This window comes from Gossypium hirsutum, chromosome A12, assembly GCF_007990345.1.
Source record: "Gossypium hirsutum isolate 1008001.06 chromosome A12, Gossypium_hirsutum_v2.1, whole genome shotgun sequence".
NCBI classification, from domain to species: domain Eukaryota; kingdom Viridiplantae; phylum Streptophyta; class Magnoliopsida; order Malvales; family Malvaceae; genus Gossypium; species Gossypium hirsutum.
In genome coordinates, this window is record NC_053435.1 from 80,068,818 (window position 1) to 80,083,195 (window position 14,378).

At 32.5% G+C, this 14,378-nt stretch overlaps 4 protein-coding genes across 4 annotated transcripts; 2 read left to right on the forward strand and 2 right to left on the reverse strand.

Annotated features, from left to right (window-relative positions):
• Positions 1–3,578: 3,578 nt before the first annotated feature.
• LOC107956031 (uncharacterized) lies at positions 3,579–4,325 on the forward strand. Its single transcript, XM_016891786.1, has one exon. It carries the CDS (start codon positions 3,579–3,581, stop codon positions 4,323–4,325), a length of 747 nt encoding a protein of 248 aa, XP_016747275.1.
• Positions 4,326–4,337: 12 nt separating this feature from the next.
• On the forward strand, positions 4,338–6,068 carry LOC107956032 (uncharacterized). The gene is made up of 4 exons (XM_016891787.1): positions 4,338–4,628; positions 4,742–4,927; positions 4,982–5,169; positions 5,984–6,068. Exons 1-4 carry the CDS (start codon positions 4,338–4,340, stop codon positions 6,066–6,068), a joined length of 750 nt encoding a protein of 249 aa, XP_016747276.1.
• A 5,017-nt stretch (positions 6,069–11,085) lies between these two features.
• LOC107956644 (hevamine-A) lies at positions 11,086–12,080 on the reverse strand. The gene has a single exon (XM_041082776.1). It carries the CDS (start codon positions 12,056–12,058, stop codon positions 11,162–11,164), a length of 897 nt encoding a protein of 298 aa, XP_040938710.1. The 5' UTR covers positions 12,059–12,080; the 3' UTR covers positions 11,086–11,161.
• A 678-nt stretch (positions 12,081–12,758) lies between these two features.
• On the reverse strand, positions 12,759–13,434 carry LOC107954145 (kiwellin-1). Its single transcript, XM_016889618.2, has one exon. It carries the CDS (start codon positions 13,370–13,372, stop codon positions 12,872–12,874), a length of 501 nt encoding a protein of 166 aa, XP_016745107.2. The 5' UTR covers positions 13,373–13,434; the 3' UTR covers positions 12,759–12,871.
• Positions 13,435–14,378: the final 944 nt, after the last annotated feature.

A 14,378-nucleotide genomic window follows, 5' to 3' on the forward strand; every position in this document is an offset into this window, starting at 1 on the left:
GCGCTCTTTAAAATAAGCAATATTCTACGTTTTTTATTTCGAAAAAAATCATACCCTAACTTACGGGGTTTCAGTTTTCTCGAAAAATCCGAACAAACAAAAGTTTTAAATTTTTTAAAAATGACGAAAAGATCTTGTTCTAACCTACCGAATACGATTTCTTTCTAAAACCGAAATAATCGAGTATCTTTTAAAATAAATTTTTATGTGTTTATTCTCGTTTCGAGGATTTACGATATGGTGTCCTAACTTACGTGATGTAATTCTTTTTCTCGATTAACGTAATTCTTTTTCTCAATCCTCGACACTAAGACATTAAATAATCAACTAGGTACCAATTTTGGGCATTACGAGGGTGCAAATCCTTCCTCGTACGTAACCGACTGCCGAACCCATTTTCTGAAATATTTAGATCAAAATCATCGTTTTGATTAATCGAACTTCTTATTAAAATGATCAAATTGTGAGGTGATCCGATCACACCTCATAAAAAAATGATTTGTAACAACCTAAAATTTCAGTGGTGTCAGAACAGTGATTCGAGATCACTAAATCTGACGACTGGGATTAGAAAATTAAAATAAAATAATATTTAGAAGTGAGAGAGATGTTAGAAATATTTTAATTAGGATAAATTAAAATTTAAATAAAAATTATTAAATAAATTAAGTTGAAAATGAGGTATCGAGACCTCGATATCGTAAAACCGAGCTGAAAATAATTTTATAAATATTTATGGAGTGTTAGTAATATGATGTTAAAATTTTGTTAGAAAATTTTATCGTTTGGGTGGTTAAATAAATAAAAAGAACTAAATTGTAAAAGTGTAAAACTTGTGAAAGTGATTAAATAGCTTAAGTTTCTAATGAGGAAGGACCTAAAGAGAAATTTTCCCAAGGGAGATATTTTGGACGGCAATAGCTGAGAAAAAGTCAGGAAATTAGTGAAATAAGGGTAAAATTGGAATATTTCCAAGATTAACTAAATAAAGTTAGTACTAAATTAGAATTATCTAGGTTTTTCTTCATTTTTCTTCTTTCTCATCAGCTAAAAACGCCATAGGAGGCCTGGAATAAGCTGGTTTTTCATATTTTTGCATCATGTGAGTTTAATTCTTGCTTTTTCTTTATAATTTTTGTGTTTTCAAGACTTTTACAACTAGGTCCTACTATTAAATTCATTTGTTTTTTATTTTGAGTGAAATTGAAAGTTTCCATGAATAATTTATGTAATTTTATGATGATTTAGCATTGATTTGAAGTTTTAATCTTATTATATGATGATTTTATTAAGCAATTTTAGTGGAAATTAATTTTTAGGACCTAATTGTGAAAAAAGTTTGGAATTAAGGTATAATGATGAAATTATGATTTACAAAGGTTATTAAGTAGTTTAAAGTAATACAATAACGTGTTAAATTGAGAAAAATTAGTTCAATTGGAGGGTTAATTGAGCAAGGACTAAATTGTAAAAATTGTAAAATTTGGGGTAAAAGTACAATTTCAAAAATTAAAGTGCATAAGCTGTAAATTAGAGTAGAATTTGAATAAATACTAATGAATAAATGGAAAAATTTTATATTATAGATCAAGAAATCGAGGATAAAGGAGGAAAAGAGAAAATTTCGGAATAGTTCCAGAAATCTCTACAACTACTGCAAATTGTTTCGGGTAAGTTCGTACGGTTAAATTATTAGATTTCAATATTATTTTATGAATGGTGATTAATATTTATGTATGTTAATTTTTGAAAATAAGTAAATTATGTACAAAAGTTAGGAAATTGAACTGAGTATTTCAGAGGAACGGAACGCAGGAAATGAATACGATCGTTCAGTGAAAAAGATGAATTAACGGTAAATTACCCAAGTAAATCAAGATTCAGCATTTGTTGCGAATTCTAGTGTTTAATTTCCGTTTAGCTCTTATGAGCTTTCGTTAACTCATATGAGTTTCAGTTAACCCTTTTGGGGTTTCAGTTCAGCTCTGATGAGCTTTAGTTAGCCTTCGGGCTTCCGTTTAGAACTTGTGTGCTTCAGTTAGCCTTTGGGCTTCCGTTTAGCACTTGTGTACTTCAGTTAGCCTTCGGGCTTCTGTTTAGCACCTATGTGCTTCAGCTAGACTTTGGGCTTCAGATCACGATGTACTCAAATCCGTAAGCCATTCCTTGAATGGACAAGTTGGTAAGTCGTAAATGTAACATGTGGAAAAAGAAATGTAAGTAATGTTATCATTATTATTGTTATTGAGCTCAATTAAGTAATTTTTTTTTGAATAAGATTATGACTTACAGGATGAAAGTAACTTACTTGAAATGTCCATATGATTTGAATTTTGGAAAACTAATATTTTGTAAGATTTATAGTTAAAGCCGACGAACTTACTAAGCTATAGTCAGCTTACTTGAAATATTTATTGCTCTTTGTAGATTAAAGGGAGGGTCAGAGGATCGGATCATCACGCTCAAGTCACACTATCTCGATTTTCCGGTAGATTTTGTTATAAATACTTTAAATGGTTTATATGGCACGTATAGGAGCTTATACGACTAACTATGTTTTGTATTAACTCATGAACATATTAGTTAAGTTAATATAAGTTGATATATGATATGAATGGAAATTAACTAAGATGTTTAAATACTACTTGAAAGTATGAATGGATATAATGTTAGATAAAATAAGGACTAGTGATATTGTTACGAAACAAATGTGATTTGGATAATGATTGTATTTATTGAGTTGTTGTTTGTGTTGAATTGGTTGCAAATTTGAAATTGCAGGGAATGTTAGATGTTTCTAAAGGGATTATATTGAGTTTTTTTTAAATAATAATAATAAAATAAAATAATAAAATAAATTCTAGAGTACTTGAATAAGTCCCTATTCATTTATAATACGTGATTTAGGCCTCGCGGGTTCATAAAAGAGACTTAATGATTTAATTTTAATATGTTTGTTGTTTACTCATGAATTGTTTGTAAATTAACTAATATGTTCGGTAATGCCTTGTAACCCTATTTCGGTAACGGTTTGGGGTTAGCGATGTTAAATTTATTGGTATCAGAGCTTCGGTTTAGCCGATTCTCGGAATAGACGTGATGTGTAAAATGTTTAGAAATACATGTCATATAAATCTATGATAGTGTGATGTGTATGATCCGATTTAACCCTTGTTTTTTTTTAATAGATTGTAAAGATGTCGGATAGACCTGAACATGCTAAACAGGAAGAAGCAAATAGTAGAGCACAGACATCTGAACAAGGGACAAGTAGTGATGTTCCAATTTCCTTGATGCGAGAACAAGAACTTAGAAACATAATTATTGGAGTAATGAATCAGTGGTATAATGAGAGGATACAGGAAAGGAATCAGACCCAGCAACCTTCTACCCCTACAGTACCACCAGTAGTACCATCGGTTGCTCCTCCACCTTCTCCTCCGGTAACTGAATCAAGTAAAAGAACTCCGGTAGAAAAACTCAAAAAATTTGGAGCTGAAGAATTTTGGGGTAGGTCAGAGGATGATCCAGTAAAAGCTTAGTATTGGCTGCAGAGCACGATAAGAGTTTTTAAAGAAATGACTTGTTCTCCAGATGACTATTTAAGGTGTGCTGTTTCCTTGTTAAAAGAAGAAGCATATCACTGGTGGAAAACAATAGAAGCTGTGGTACCAACCGAGAAACTTACTTGGGAATTTTTCCAGGGTGAGTTTAAAAAGAAATATGTTGGTAAAAGATATTTAGACAAGAAAAAGAGAGAAATTCTTGATCTTCGACAGGGAAATTGGACAGTAGCTGAGTATGAGAGGGAGTTTGTATACCTTAGCAGATATGCTCTAGAGATTATTCCTACAGAAGAAGACATGTGTGTCCAATTTGAAGAAGGGTTGAATGATGAAATCAGAATGATGATAGGTGGTACGAAAATTCGAGAATTTGTGGTTTTATCAGATCTAGCTCAAAAGATGGAAGAAGTGTACAATAGAAAGATGAAACAGGAAAGAAGAAACAAAGAATCTTATAAGAGAAGCTCTTCCAAATCATTTTCAGCATTTCTAATTAAAAAGTTTAAGGAGGATTCCATTCGAGCTACATCGCTACCTGAACGATTGAAGACTAGAGTAACTCAACCTGATCGTGGAATATCAATCAGATCAGTTGCTAGTGAAGCCAGTGTACAAAATACTCCCAGGTCTAAATGCCAACACTGTGGAAAATACCATTTGGGAGAATGTAGAGGTAAAATAGGAGCTTGCTACAAATGTGGAACCATTTATCATTTTATCCGGAATTATACTCTATTACAAAAAGATGAAGAAGAATAGAAGGAAAAATAGATGGCTACTTCTCAGAGAAGTAAATGTACGAGTCAAAGCAGTGCTGCAGGAGCTACTTGTTCGAGTGCAAAAGATTCTGTTGCTCGGTCAGAGGTTAGAGCACCAGCACGTATATACGCCATCCGAGCTAGAGAAGAAACCAGGGCTCCAGACGTTATTGCTGGTACTTTCTATCTCTCTAATGTTATTGTATATGCATTAATTGACCCAGGGTCTACACATTCTTATATTTGCACAGTATTAGCATCAGAAAAGAAATTGTCTGTTGAACCAACTGAATATGATGTTCAAGTTACTAATTCATTAGGACAAAGTGTGATAGTAAATTTAGTGTGTCGAAATTGTCCACTGAAATAAAAGGCTGTGAATTCTCTGCTGATTTAATGTTGCTACCATTTCGGGAGTTCGATGTTATACTGGGAATGGATTGGTTGACAAAACATGATGCTGTGATAAATTGTTGCGAGAAGCGGATTAGTTTGAAATGTCAGGTAGGTGATATACTTTCTGTTGAGCCTGAGAATTCAAATGATGTTATCAAAATTATTTCAGCTTTTTCGGCTCAGAGATTAATGCGGAAGGGTAATGAGGTATTTTTAGCTTACATCCTTGATACTTGAGGATCTGAACCAAAACTAGAACAGTTGCCGGTTATTAAAGAATTTCCTGATGTATTTCCCGAAGAATTACCAGGTTTACTACCAGATCAGGAAGTTGAATTTGTGATTGATGTGGTACCGGGGACAGCTCCTATATTAGTGACACCATATCGTATGGCACCAGCTGAGTTAAAAGAGCTGAAGACACAGTTGCAGGAATTACTGGACAAAAGGTTTATTAGACCGAGTATGTCACATTGGGGTGCACCAGTCTTGTTCATGAAAAAGAAAGATGGGTTTCTAAGGCTGTGCATAGACTACAGGCAGCTAAACAGAGTTACAATTAAAAATAAATAGCATTTACCTCGCATTGATGATTTGTTTGATCAGTTGAAAGGTGCTGTTGTGTTTTCAAAGATAGATCTTCGATCCAGATATTATCAACTGAAAGTTAAAGAATGTGATGTACCAAAAACTGCCTTCAGAACTCGGTATGGTCATTACAAGTTTCTGGTAATGCCTTTTGGTTTAACTAATTCCCCTGCTGCATTTATGCACTTAATGAATCGGATTTTTCATCCTTATTTGGATAGATTGTAGTTATGTTTATTGATAATATATTGATCTATTCAAAGACAAAACCCGAGCATGCTCAACATTTAAGGATTGTGCTACAAACTTTGCGAGAAAAGCAATTATATGCAAAATTCAGCAAATGTGAATTTTGGCTTCTTGAGGTTGGATTTCTAGGTCACATTGTTTCAGCTGAAGGGATTCGAGTAGATCCGAGTAAAGTATCTGTAGTGGTAAATTGGAAAACTCCAAGGAATGTAACAGAAGTGCGAAGTTTCCTGGGTTTAGCTGGATATTATCACCGTTTTGTTAAAAATTTCTCAATAATTGCTTCGCCTATGACACGATTGTTACAGAAGAATGTTAAGTTTGTGTGGTCTGACGAATGCCAACAAAGTTTTGATCAATTTTTTACTCAACTAGAATCAGGTGTGCCATATGTTGTATACAGTGATGCATCTTTGAATGGTTTAGGTTGTGTGTTGATGCAGTCGGAAAAAGTGGTGGCCTATGCTTCTCAACAGTTAAAATCACAGGAGAAGAATTATCCTACGCATGATTTGGAGTTGGCAGCAATTGTTTTTGCTTTAAAAATTTGGAGACACTATTTATATGGTGAAAAATGTTATGTGTATACAGATCATAAAAGTTTGAAGTATTTGATGACACAGAAAGAGTTGAATTTGAGTCAAAGAAAATGGCTTAAGTTATTAAAGGATTATAACCTTGTTATCGATTACCATCCGGGGAGGCTAATATAGTTGTTGACGCACTCAGTCAGAAATCATCTTTGTTTACACACCGGTCAATGAATGCCCATTTGTCTGTTAGTGAAGATGGATCTATAATAGCGGAATTGAAAGCCAAGCCTGTATTTCTCCAACAAATTAGGGAGTTGTAAGATAAAGATTCGAAGTTAGTATTAAAGAAACAAATAGCTCGAGACAAGCAGGATTCAGAGTATAGCATTGATGAAAATGGTATGTTATACTATAGTAAAAGAATTTGCGTTCCAAATGATTCAGACTTGAAAAATAATATTCTTTCTGAAGCTCACAGTAGCAGGTATTCTATTCACCCTGGAAGTACAAAAATATATTGTGATTTGAAACAGATGTATTGGTGGCCTGGTATGAAAGAGAAATTTGTGAGTTTATAGCAAAGTGTCTAATATGTCAATAGGTGAAACAGAACATCAGGTACCAACGGGTTTGTTACAACCTATTATGATTCCAGAGTGGAAGTGGGAACATGTTACAATGGATTTTGTATCCGGGTTACCTGTGACCCCGAAGAAGAAAGATTCAATCTGGGTAATTGTCGATAGATTGACAAAATTAGCACATTTTATTCCAGTCAAAACAGATTTTCCACTAGATAAGTTAGCAGAACTGTATATCTCTGAGATTGTGAGATTACATGAGGTTCCAACATCCATTATTTCAGATCGAGATTCAAAGTTAACATCGAGGTTTTGGAGCAAACTACATGAAGCTTTAGGCACAAAGCTAAATTTTAGTACCGCTTTTTATCCTCAGACTGATGGGCAATCAGAGTGGGTAATTTAGATTTTGGAAGACATGTTGAGATGTTATATACTTGAGTTTGGTGGTAGTTGGGAAAAGTATTTACCATTGGCCGAATTTGCTTACAACAACAGCTATCAATCCAGCATAAAGATGGCTCCATTTGAAGCTTTATATGGAAGAAAATGTAAGACTCCATTACATTGGTTAAATTGAGTGAATCCAAGTTAGTGGGGGTCGATTTAATTCAGGAAACTGAAGAAAAGATTCGGATTATTCGAGATTGTCTGAAAGTTGCTTCGGATCGTCAGAAATCATATGCTGACTTAAAAAGAAGAGAAATAGAGTTTAATGTAGGTGATCAAGTGTTCTTAAAGGTGTCGCTGTGGAAAAAAGTATTACGATTTGGTAAAAAAGGAAAACTATGTCCAAGATTTATTGGACCGTATGAGATTATTGAAAGAGTTGGCCCTGTAGCATATCAGTTTGCTTTACCTCCAGAGTTTGAGAAGATTCATAATGTGTTCCATGTGTCTATGTTGGGACGTTATAGCTCAGACCCTTCACATGTGATTTTGCATACAGAAATTGAGCTTCAGTCAGATATGACTTATTCAAAAGAACCAGTAAAGATTTTGGCTCGGGAAATTAAAGAACTGCGGAATAAAAAGGTACCATTAGTTAAAGTGTTATGGCATCGACATGGTTTGGAGGAAGCAACCTGGGAAACAGAAGAGTCAATGAGAACACAGTATCCAAATCTATTCTCAGGTAAGAAATTTCAAGGACGAAATTTCCTAAAGGGGGTAGAGTTGTAACAGCCTAAAATTTCAGTGGTATCAAAACAGTGATTCGAGAGATCACTAAATCCGACGACTGAGATTATGAAATTAAAATAAAATAATATTTAGAAGTGACAGAGATGTTAGAAATATTTTAACTAGGAGAAATTAAAATTTAAAGAAAAATTATTAAATAAATTAAGTTGAAAATGAGGTATTGAGACCTCGATCTCTTAAAACCGAGCCGAAAATAATTTTATAAATATTTATGGAGTGTTAGTAATATGATGTTAAAATTTTGTTAGAACATTTTATTGTTTGGGTGGTTAATTAAATAAAAAGGACTAAATTGTAAAGGTGTATAACTTGTGAAAGTGATTAAATAGCTTAAGTGTCTAATGAGGAAGGACCTAAAGAGAAAATTTTCCCAAGGGAGATATTTTGGATGGCAATAGCTGAGAAAAATTCAGGAAATTAGTGAAATAAGGGAAAAATTGGAATATTGCCAAGATTAACTAAATAAAGTTAGGACTAAATCGGAATTATCTAGGTTTTTCTTCATTTTTCTTCTTTCTCATCAGCTAAAAACGCCATAGGAGGCCTGGAATAAGCTTCTTTTTTTTTCATATTTTTGCATCATGTGAGTTTAATTCTTGCTTTTTCTTTATAATTTTTGTGTTTTTAAGACTACTACAATTAGGTCCTACTATTAAATTCATTTTTTTGATTCTGTGAGTGAAATTGAAAGTTTCAATGAATAATTTATGTAATTTTATGATGATTTAGCATGGATTTGATGTTTTAATCTTATGATATGATGATTTTATTAAGCAATTTTAGTGGAAATTGATTTTTAGGACCTAATTATGAAAAAGTTTAGAATTAAGGCCTCATGCTGAAATTCTGATTTACAAAAGTTATGAAGTAGTTTAAAGTAATATAATAAAGTGTTAATTGAGAAAATTTAGTTCAATTGGAGGGTTAATTGAGCAAGGACTAAATTGTAAAAATTGTAAAATTTAGGGTAAAAGTACAATTTCAAAAATTAAAGTGCATAAGCTGTAAATTAGAGTAGAATTTGAATAAATACTAATGAATAAATGGAAAATTTTTATATTATAGATCAAGAAATTGAGGATAAACGAGGAAAAGAGAAAATTTCGGAATAAACGAGGAAAAGAGAAAATTTCGGAATAGTTCTAGAAATCTCTACAACTACTGCAAATTATTCCAGGTAAGTTTGTATGGTTAAATTATTAAATTTCAATATTATTTTATGAATGGTGATTAATATTTATGTATGTTACTTGTTGAAAATAAGTAAATTATGTACAAAAGTTAGGAAATTGAACTGAGTATTTTGGAGGAACGGAACGCAGGAAATGAGTACGATCGTTCAGTGAAAAAGATGAATTGACAGTAAATTACCCAAGTAAACTGAGATTCAGCATTTGTTGCGAATTCTTGTGTTTACTTTCCGTTTAGCTCTTATGAGCTTCCGTTAACTCATATGAGTTTCAGTTAACCCTTTTGGGGTTTCAATTCAGCTCTGATGGGCTTCCGTTTAGCACTTGTGTGCTTCAGTTAGCCTTCGGGATTATGTTTAGCACTTGTGTACTTCAGTTAGCCTTCGGGCTTCTGTTTAGCACTTATGTGCTTCAACTAGACTTCGGGCTTCAGAACACGATGTACTCAAATCCGTAAGCCGTTCCTTGAATGGACAAGTTGGTAAGTAGTAAATGTAACTTGTGGAAAAAGAAATGTAAGTAATGTTATCATTATTATTGTTATTGAGCTCAATTAAGTAATTTTTTTAAAAAATAAGATTATGACTTACAGGATGAAAGTAACTTACTTGAAATGTCCATATGATTTGAATTTTGGAAAACTAATATTTGGTAAGATTTATGGTTAAAGCCGACGAACTTACTAAGCTATAGTCAGCTTACTTGTAATGTTTATTGCTCTTTGTAGATTAACGGGAGGGTCAGAGGATCGGATCATCACGCTCAAGTCACACTATCTCGATTTTTCGGCAGATTTTGTTATAAATACTTTAAATGGTTTATATGGCACGTATAGGAGCTTATACGACTAACTATGTTTTGTATTAACTCATGAATATATTGGTTAAGTTAATATAAGTTGATATATGATATGAATGGAAATTAACTAAGATGTTTAAATACTACTTGAAAGTATGAATGGATATAATGTTAGATAAAATAAGGACTAGTGATATTGTAACGAAACGAATGTGATTTGGATAAAGATTGTATTTGTTGAGTTGTTGTTTGTGTTGAATTGGTTGCAAATTTGAAATTGCAAGGAAGGTTAGATGTTTCTAAAGGGATTATATTGAGTTTTTTTAAAATAATAATAAAAAAATAAAATAAAAAAATAAATTCCGGAGTACTCGAATAAGTCCCTATTCATTTATAATACGTGATTTAGGCCTCGAGGGTTCATAAAAAAACTTAATGATTTAATTTTAATATGTTTGTTGTTTACTCATGAATTGTTTGTAAATTAACCAATATGTTCGGTAATGCCTCGTAACCCATTTTCGGCGACGGTTTGGGGTTAGGGGATGTTACATGATTGGTGGCGACTCCCACATTTGTTTTTATTTTCAAAATCAAAGTCAACCTTTTTTTTTCAAAAAAATGGTGTCGACAATATATATATATAAATAGTGATTGATATTTCTTCGTAAACATAAAGAAGTTCACAATAAATTTGGATGCAATGGTTAGGCAAGCTGTATTTTTAAGGAGAAATATAAGTTTGAACTTTAAAAATAACATTATTAAGAGTTGTAGTCACAATTTCGAATATAAACATAAAACGAGTATAAAGAATATAAAAAAAAAATTCAATGTTTAAGTTGCCATTTGATGGCAGATAAAAAATGATATAATTTTGATTTTAATTCCTTTACTATGCTCAAATGGTGAATATCTTTATGCTTTAATTTAGAATAATTTAATTCTTTAATTTTATAACATTATTATTTAATCTAAATAATTTACATTATTAACTATTCTAATTAAATAATAATGTATTTTTTATCGAAAACAATCATAATTCATCATGCTGACAATTTTTTTTGTTGGATGTATTGAAAAAAAAAACTCTACATACATTAGTATTTTAATTAAAATTATAAAAATATAGCATGAAATTATTTTAAATTAAAATATAAAAATTAAATTCAAAATTTAAGTATATAAAAGATACCAAAACCATATTTTAAGACAAGCAACATAATTGAAAGTACATTCATAAAGAAGAACATATATTTATAACATAGACAGATATTGATTATATATAAATTATAAATCTTAGACATGGCTCTTGATGGAAGAGCTATATCCACTTTGACCATCATAATACTTGGACCAAAGCATAACACCACCATACTTGGAGGAATTCTTTATGGCAGGGAGAACCTTCGATGTTAGATCATTTACAGGGATGAAACCGCTACCCGCTGCATCCGGAGCTGCCGGTAGTCCAAGAAAAATATTCGTCGCTGGAATATCCGATGTCCATTGTTTCCATGCATCTTCAAGGTTGGCAATATCGGCCGATGAGTATTGACAAGGAGGGTTGTTATAGAATTGGACCCAAACGTAATCAAATAGACCTGTTTTCAATGCATTTCCGATCCATGCATCAGGGAACGGGCATTGAGGAGCCGCCGTTAAGTACACTTTCTTGCCTTTCTTACTATATCCAGAAAGGTACTTTGCGAGATCGTCCCAGTATTCACCAGTACCTCCCTCGATGTCAAAGTCAATTCCATCAAGGATAGCCGGTCCAAGCGGTCGAGACGACGATGTTCCCCCTAAGAAATTGTTCCAAAGATACGTTGCGACTTGCCTAGCGTCATCTGACGAAGCGAGGGAGTAACTACCGGCGCCTCCACCTATAGAAAGAATCACTTTAACACCTTTGGCTTGACACGATTTAATATCGGAACTTAACCCAGTACAACCGTTGCTATAAGGATCGCAATGACCGGCGAGGTTTATCATTGGAGTTTGGCCATTTCCAAATGTTGCCAAGAAGGCTATATTCACGTATTCATAATTCCCCGTAGCACAAGTGTCTGCTAGGGTGCCTTCGTTGCCATTTTGGCCCCAATAGATGGAAATCCCACCACCATTGGAACCAGTTGCTAGCACCAAAATCATCATGCAGATGAATGGAGCTGATACTTTAAGCTTGAATGCCATGTTGGTAGGCTAATTTATTACAGGATGGAGTTGTTTGTGTGTTGAAACAATAGTGGTGAAGGTCCAACATTTTATAGCACAGAAATGGGAGATTGTCGTTTAACAAATATTGTGAAATTTTGCAGGTGAGAACGTAGCGTCAACAGTATGCTATACAGTGTCAATATTTTAATGACTACGGTTGATTTGAGGCAAGCAATATATAAGCCAATTTAAATGGCAATGCCTAAGACTTTTTGTTGAACACTAATTCATATGCCATTTATTTATTTTTATCAAATGATGGGCTCATTTCCTTAATTTCTTAACACCCAATGATAAGGCTCGTTATGCAAGGAAAGTTGACAAGAAAACAAAAAGAACCCAATGATAAGCAAGGCCAGGCCCTTTAAAAAATTATCAAATAATAATCTAATATATAAATTACTTAGTTTATCAAATTTACTTCTAAGGAGTGAGTTAGGAATTTTGTATTGTAGCTTTAAGATAAAATTAAAAAAATTTGAGGGTAAAATTAAAAATTTGGTCTTATAATGATTTAAATCGAATAATTAAAATTTTAGAAAGGGTAAAAGATAAAAATTTTCGGTTAAAATGAACTAAATTAAAGTATTGTATTTTAATAGCGCATAAATAGAATTAGACCATTTAAGAAGAGGACAAGGCCCTAGATTAAGGACCAAACAGTTAAAATTAAAAATTTATTTTCAGGCCTTAGATATAATTAAGGACCAAATATCATATAGTTAAAGAGTAAAGAACCACAACCCTTGCTTGAAACAAAGGTAAATACGGAGAGGCAGAAAAATAAAATCAAACATCAGACCAGTATATCTCCATTTCGCCACGTTTATCTCCATACACTCCCAAGGCATCCCAAACTGCATCCGAGGCATCGACTATGTTGTTGGCACACGGAGGCTGGTAATCGTGTTCATCATCACACCCCATCGTAGAGTCACATTCATCGACTACCTTAGCTTTAACAGTTTTTCCATTACCATGAATGTTAATATAATTCATACACCGTTTTTTCTTGTTGAACCACCCCGTCGAAAGCGCCACGATCAATTCTGAATCTTTATGATAGTTGTTGTCGCATTCACATGGACCGCCACCGTCCTCCTTCGGACCGAATCCGTTGAGAGTTAGGGTTGCCTTGGTATGACTTGAAACCGGCGGCGAACATGTATACGTGTTATAAAACTTGCCTTCTTGGCAACAATCAGAATCATGGCCTTTGTTACATTTACCTGGAGGAGGCTTTTTCCCTCTAAGCTTGCCGCTGGGTTTGCATGTATCTGCTTCCACCATGAAACAATTTGTAATAACTAAAACAAAGCAAATAAAAAGAAAAATAGTGGGAAAACCCTTCATATTCATATACTTTTTTTAACTAATCCTTGTAATTATACTATTTCTTGGTGCAAAGAACATGAAAATGGTGGGTTTATGTACCCATAATTTTATCAAAAGTATCGTAAGAAGATGCACAATGTGTCACAGAAGGTTAAATTTTGCCGCATTTTACAAGGCTGGAATCAAGTTAAAATATATCTTGGGAAATCAGGCATCTCAGTTGAGAGCCGTAAGCATCTTTAAACAAATAGAAATGCATTACGCTAAAATATACATTGGGATTTACAATATGTTTGTAAAATATTAAAAGTTAAATTTACAAATTTTAATTGTCGATTGAGTATTAACTCAATTAGCATGGACATTATTGTCAATACAGGAAGACATGGATTCAAGTGCGTTGAAGCGTATTATCATCCTATTTATGGGTTGGAGAAGGGTTATGAGTAGTTCTAAATATGTGTAGTTCTAGACGTGGATTTAAATGTATTTAAATATGTAATAATCTCATGTTAGAGCACATAAATTTGAAATCATATATATTTGAAAGCTTTTTCAAAGCAAAATAAGAAAAAAAATACTTTACTATAATAAACTTGAATAATTAATTAACTTATTTAAATCCCTAAAATTATTATTTTAAATTTTTTTAAAATTTTAACTTTCTTTATATATTTTTAAGAATTTTTTTTATAAAAAATATATCATTTGGAATTTTTATAGTATTTTGAATTTTTGAAAATTATTTTGATTTTTTGTGTAATTTTTGTTGAGAAGACCAATTTGTTCAATTTCAAAATTAATAGAGACTGAAAGGGTATTTACACCAATTTATTATTCGAATTGTAAAATTCTACTCAACTTAAATTCAAAACTCCAATTACTTATTTGAGTTAAATCAAATAACTCAATCAATTAACTCGAATTTTAAATTTTATTTCAAATTTTTTAAATTGAATCG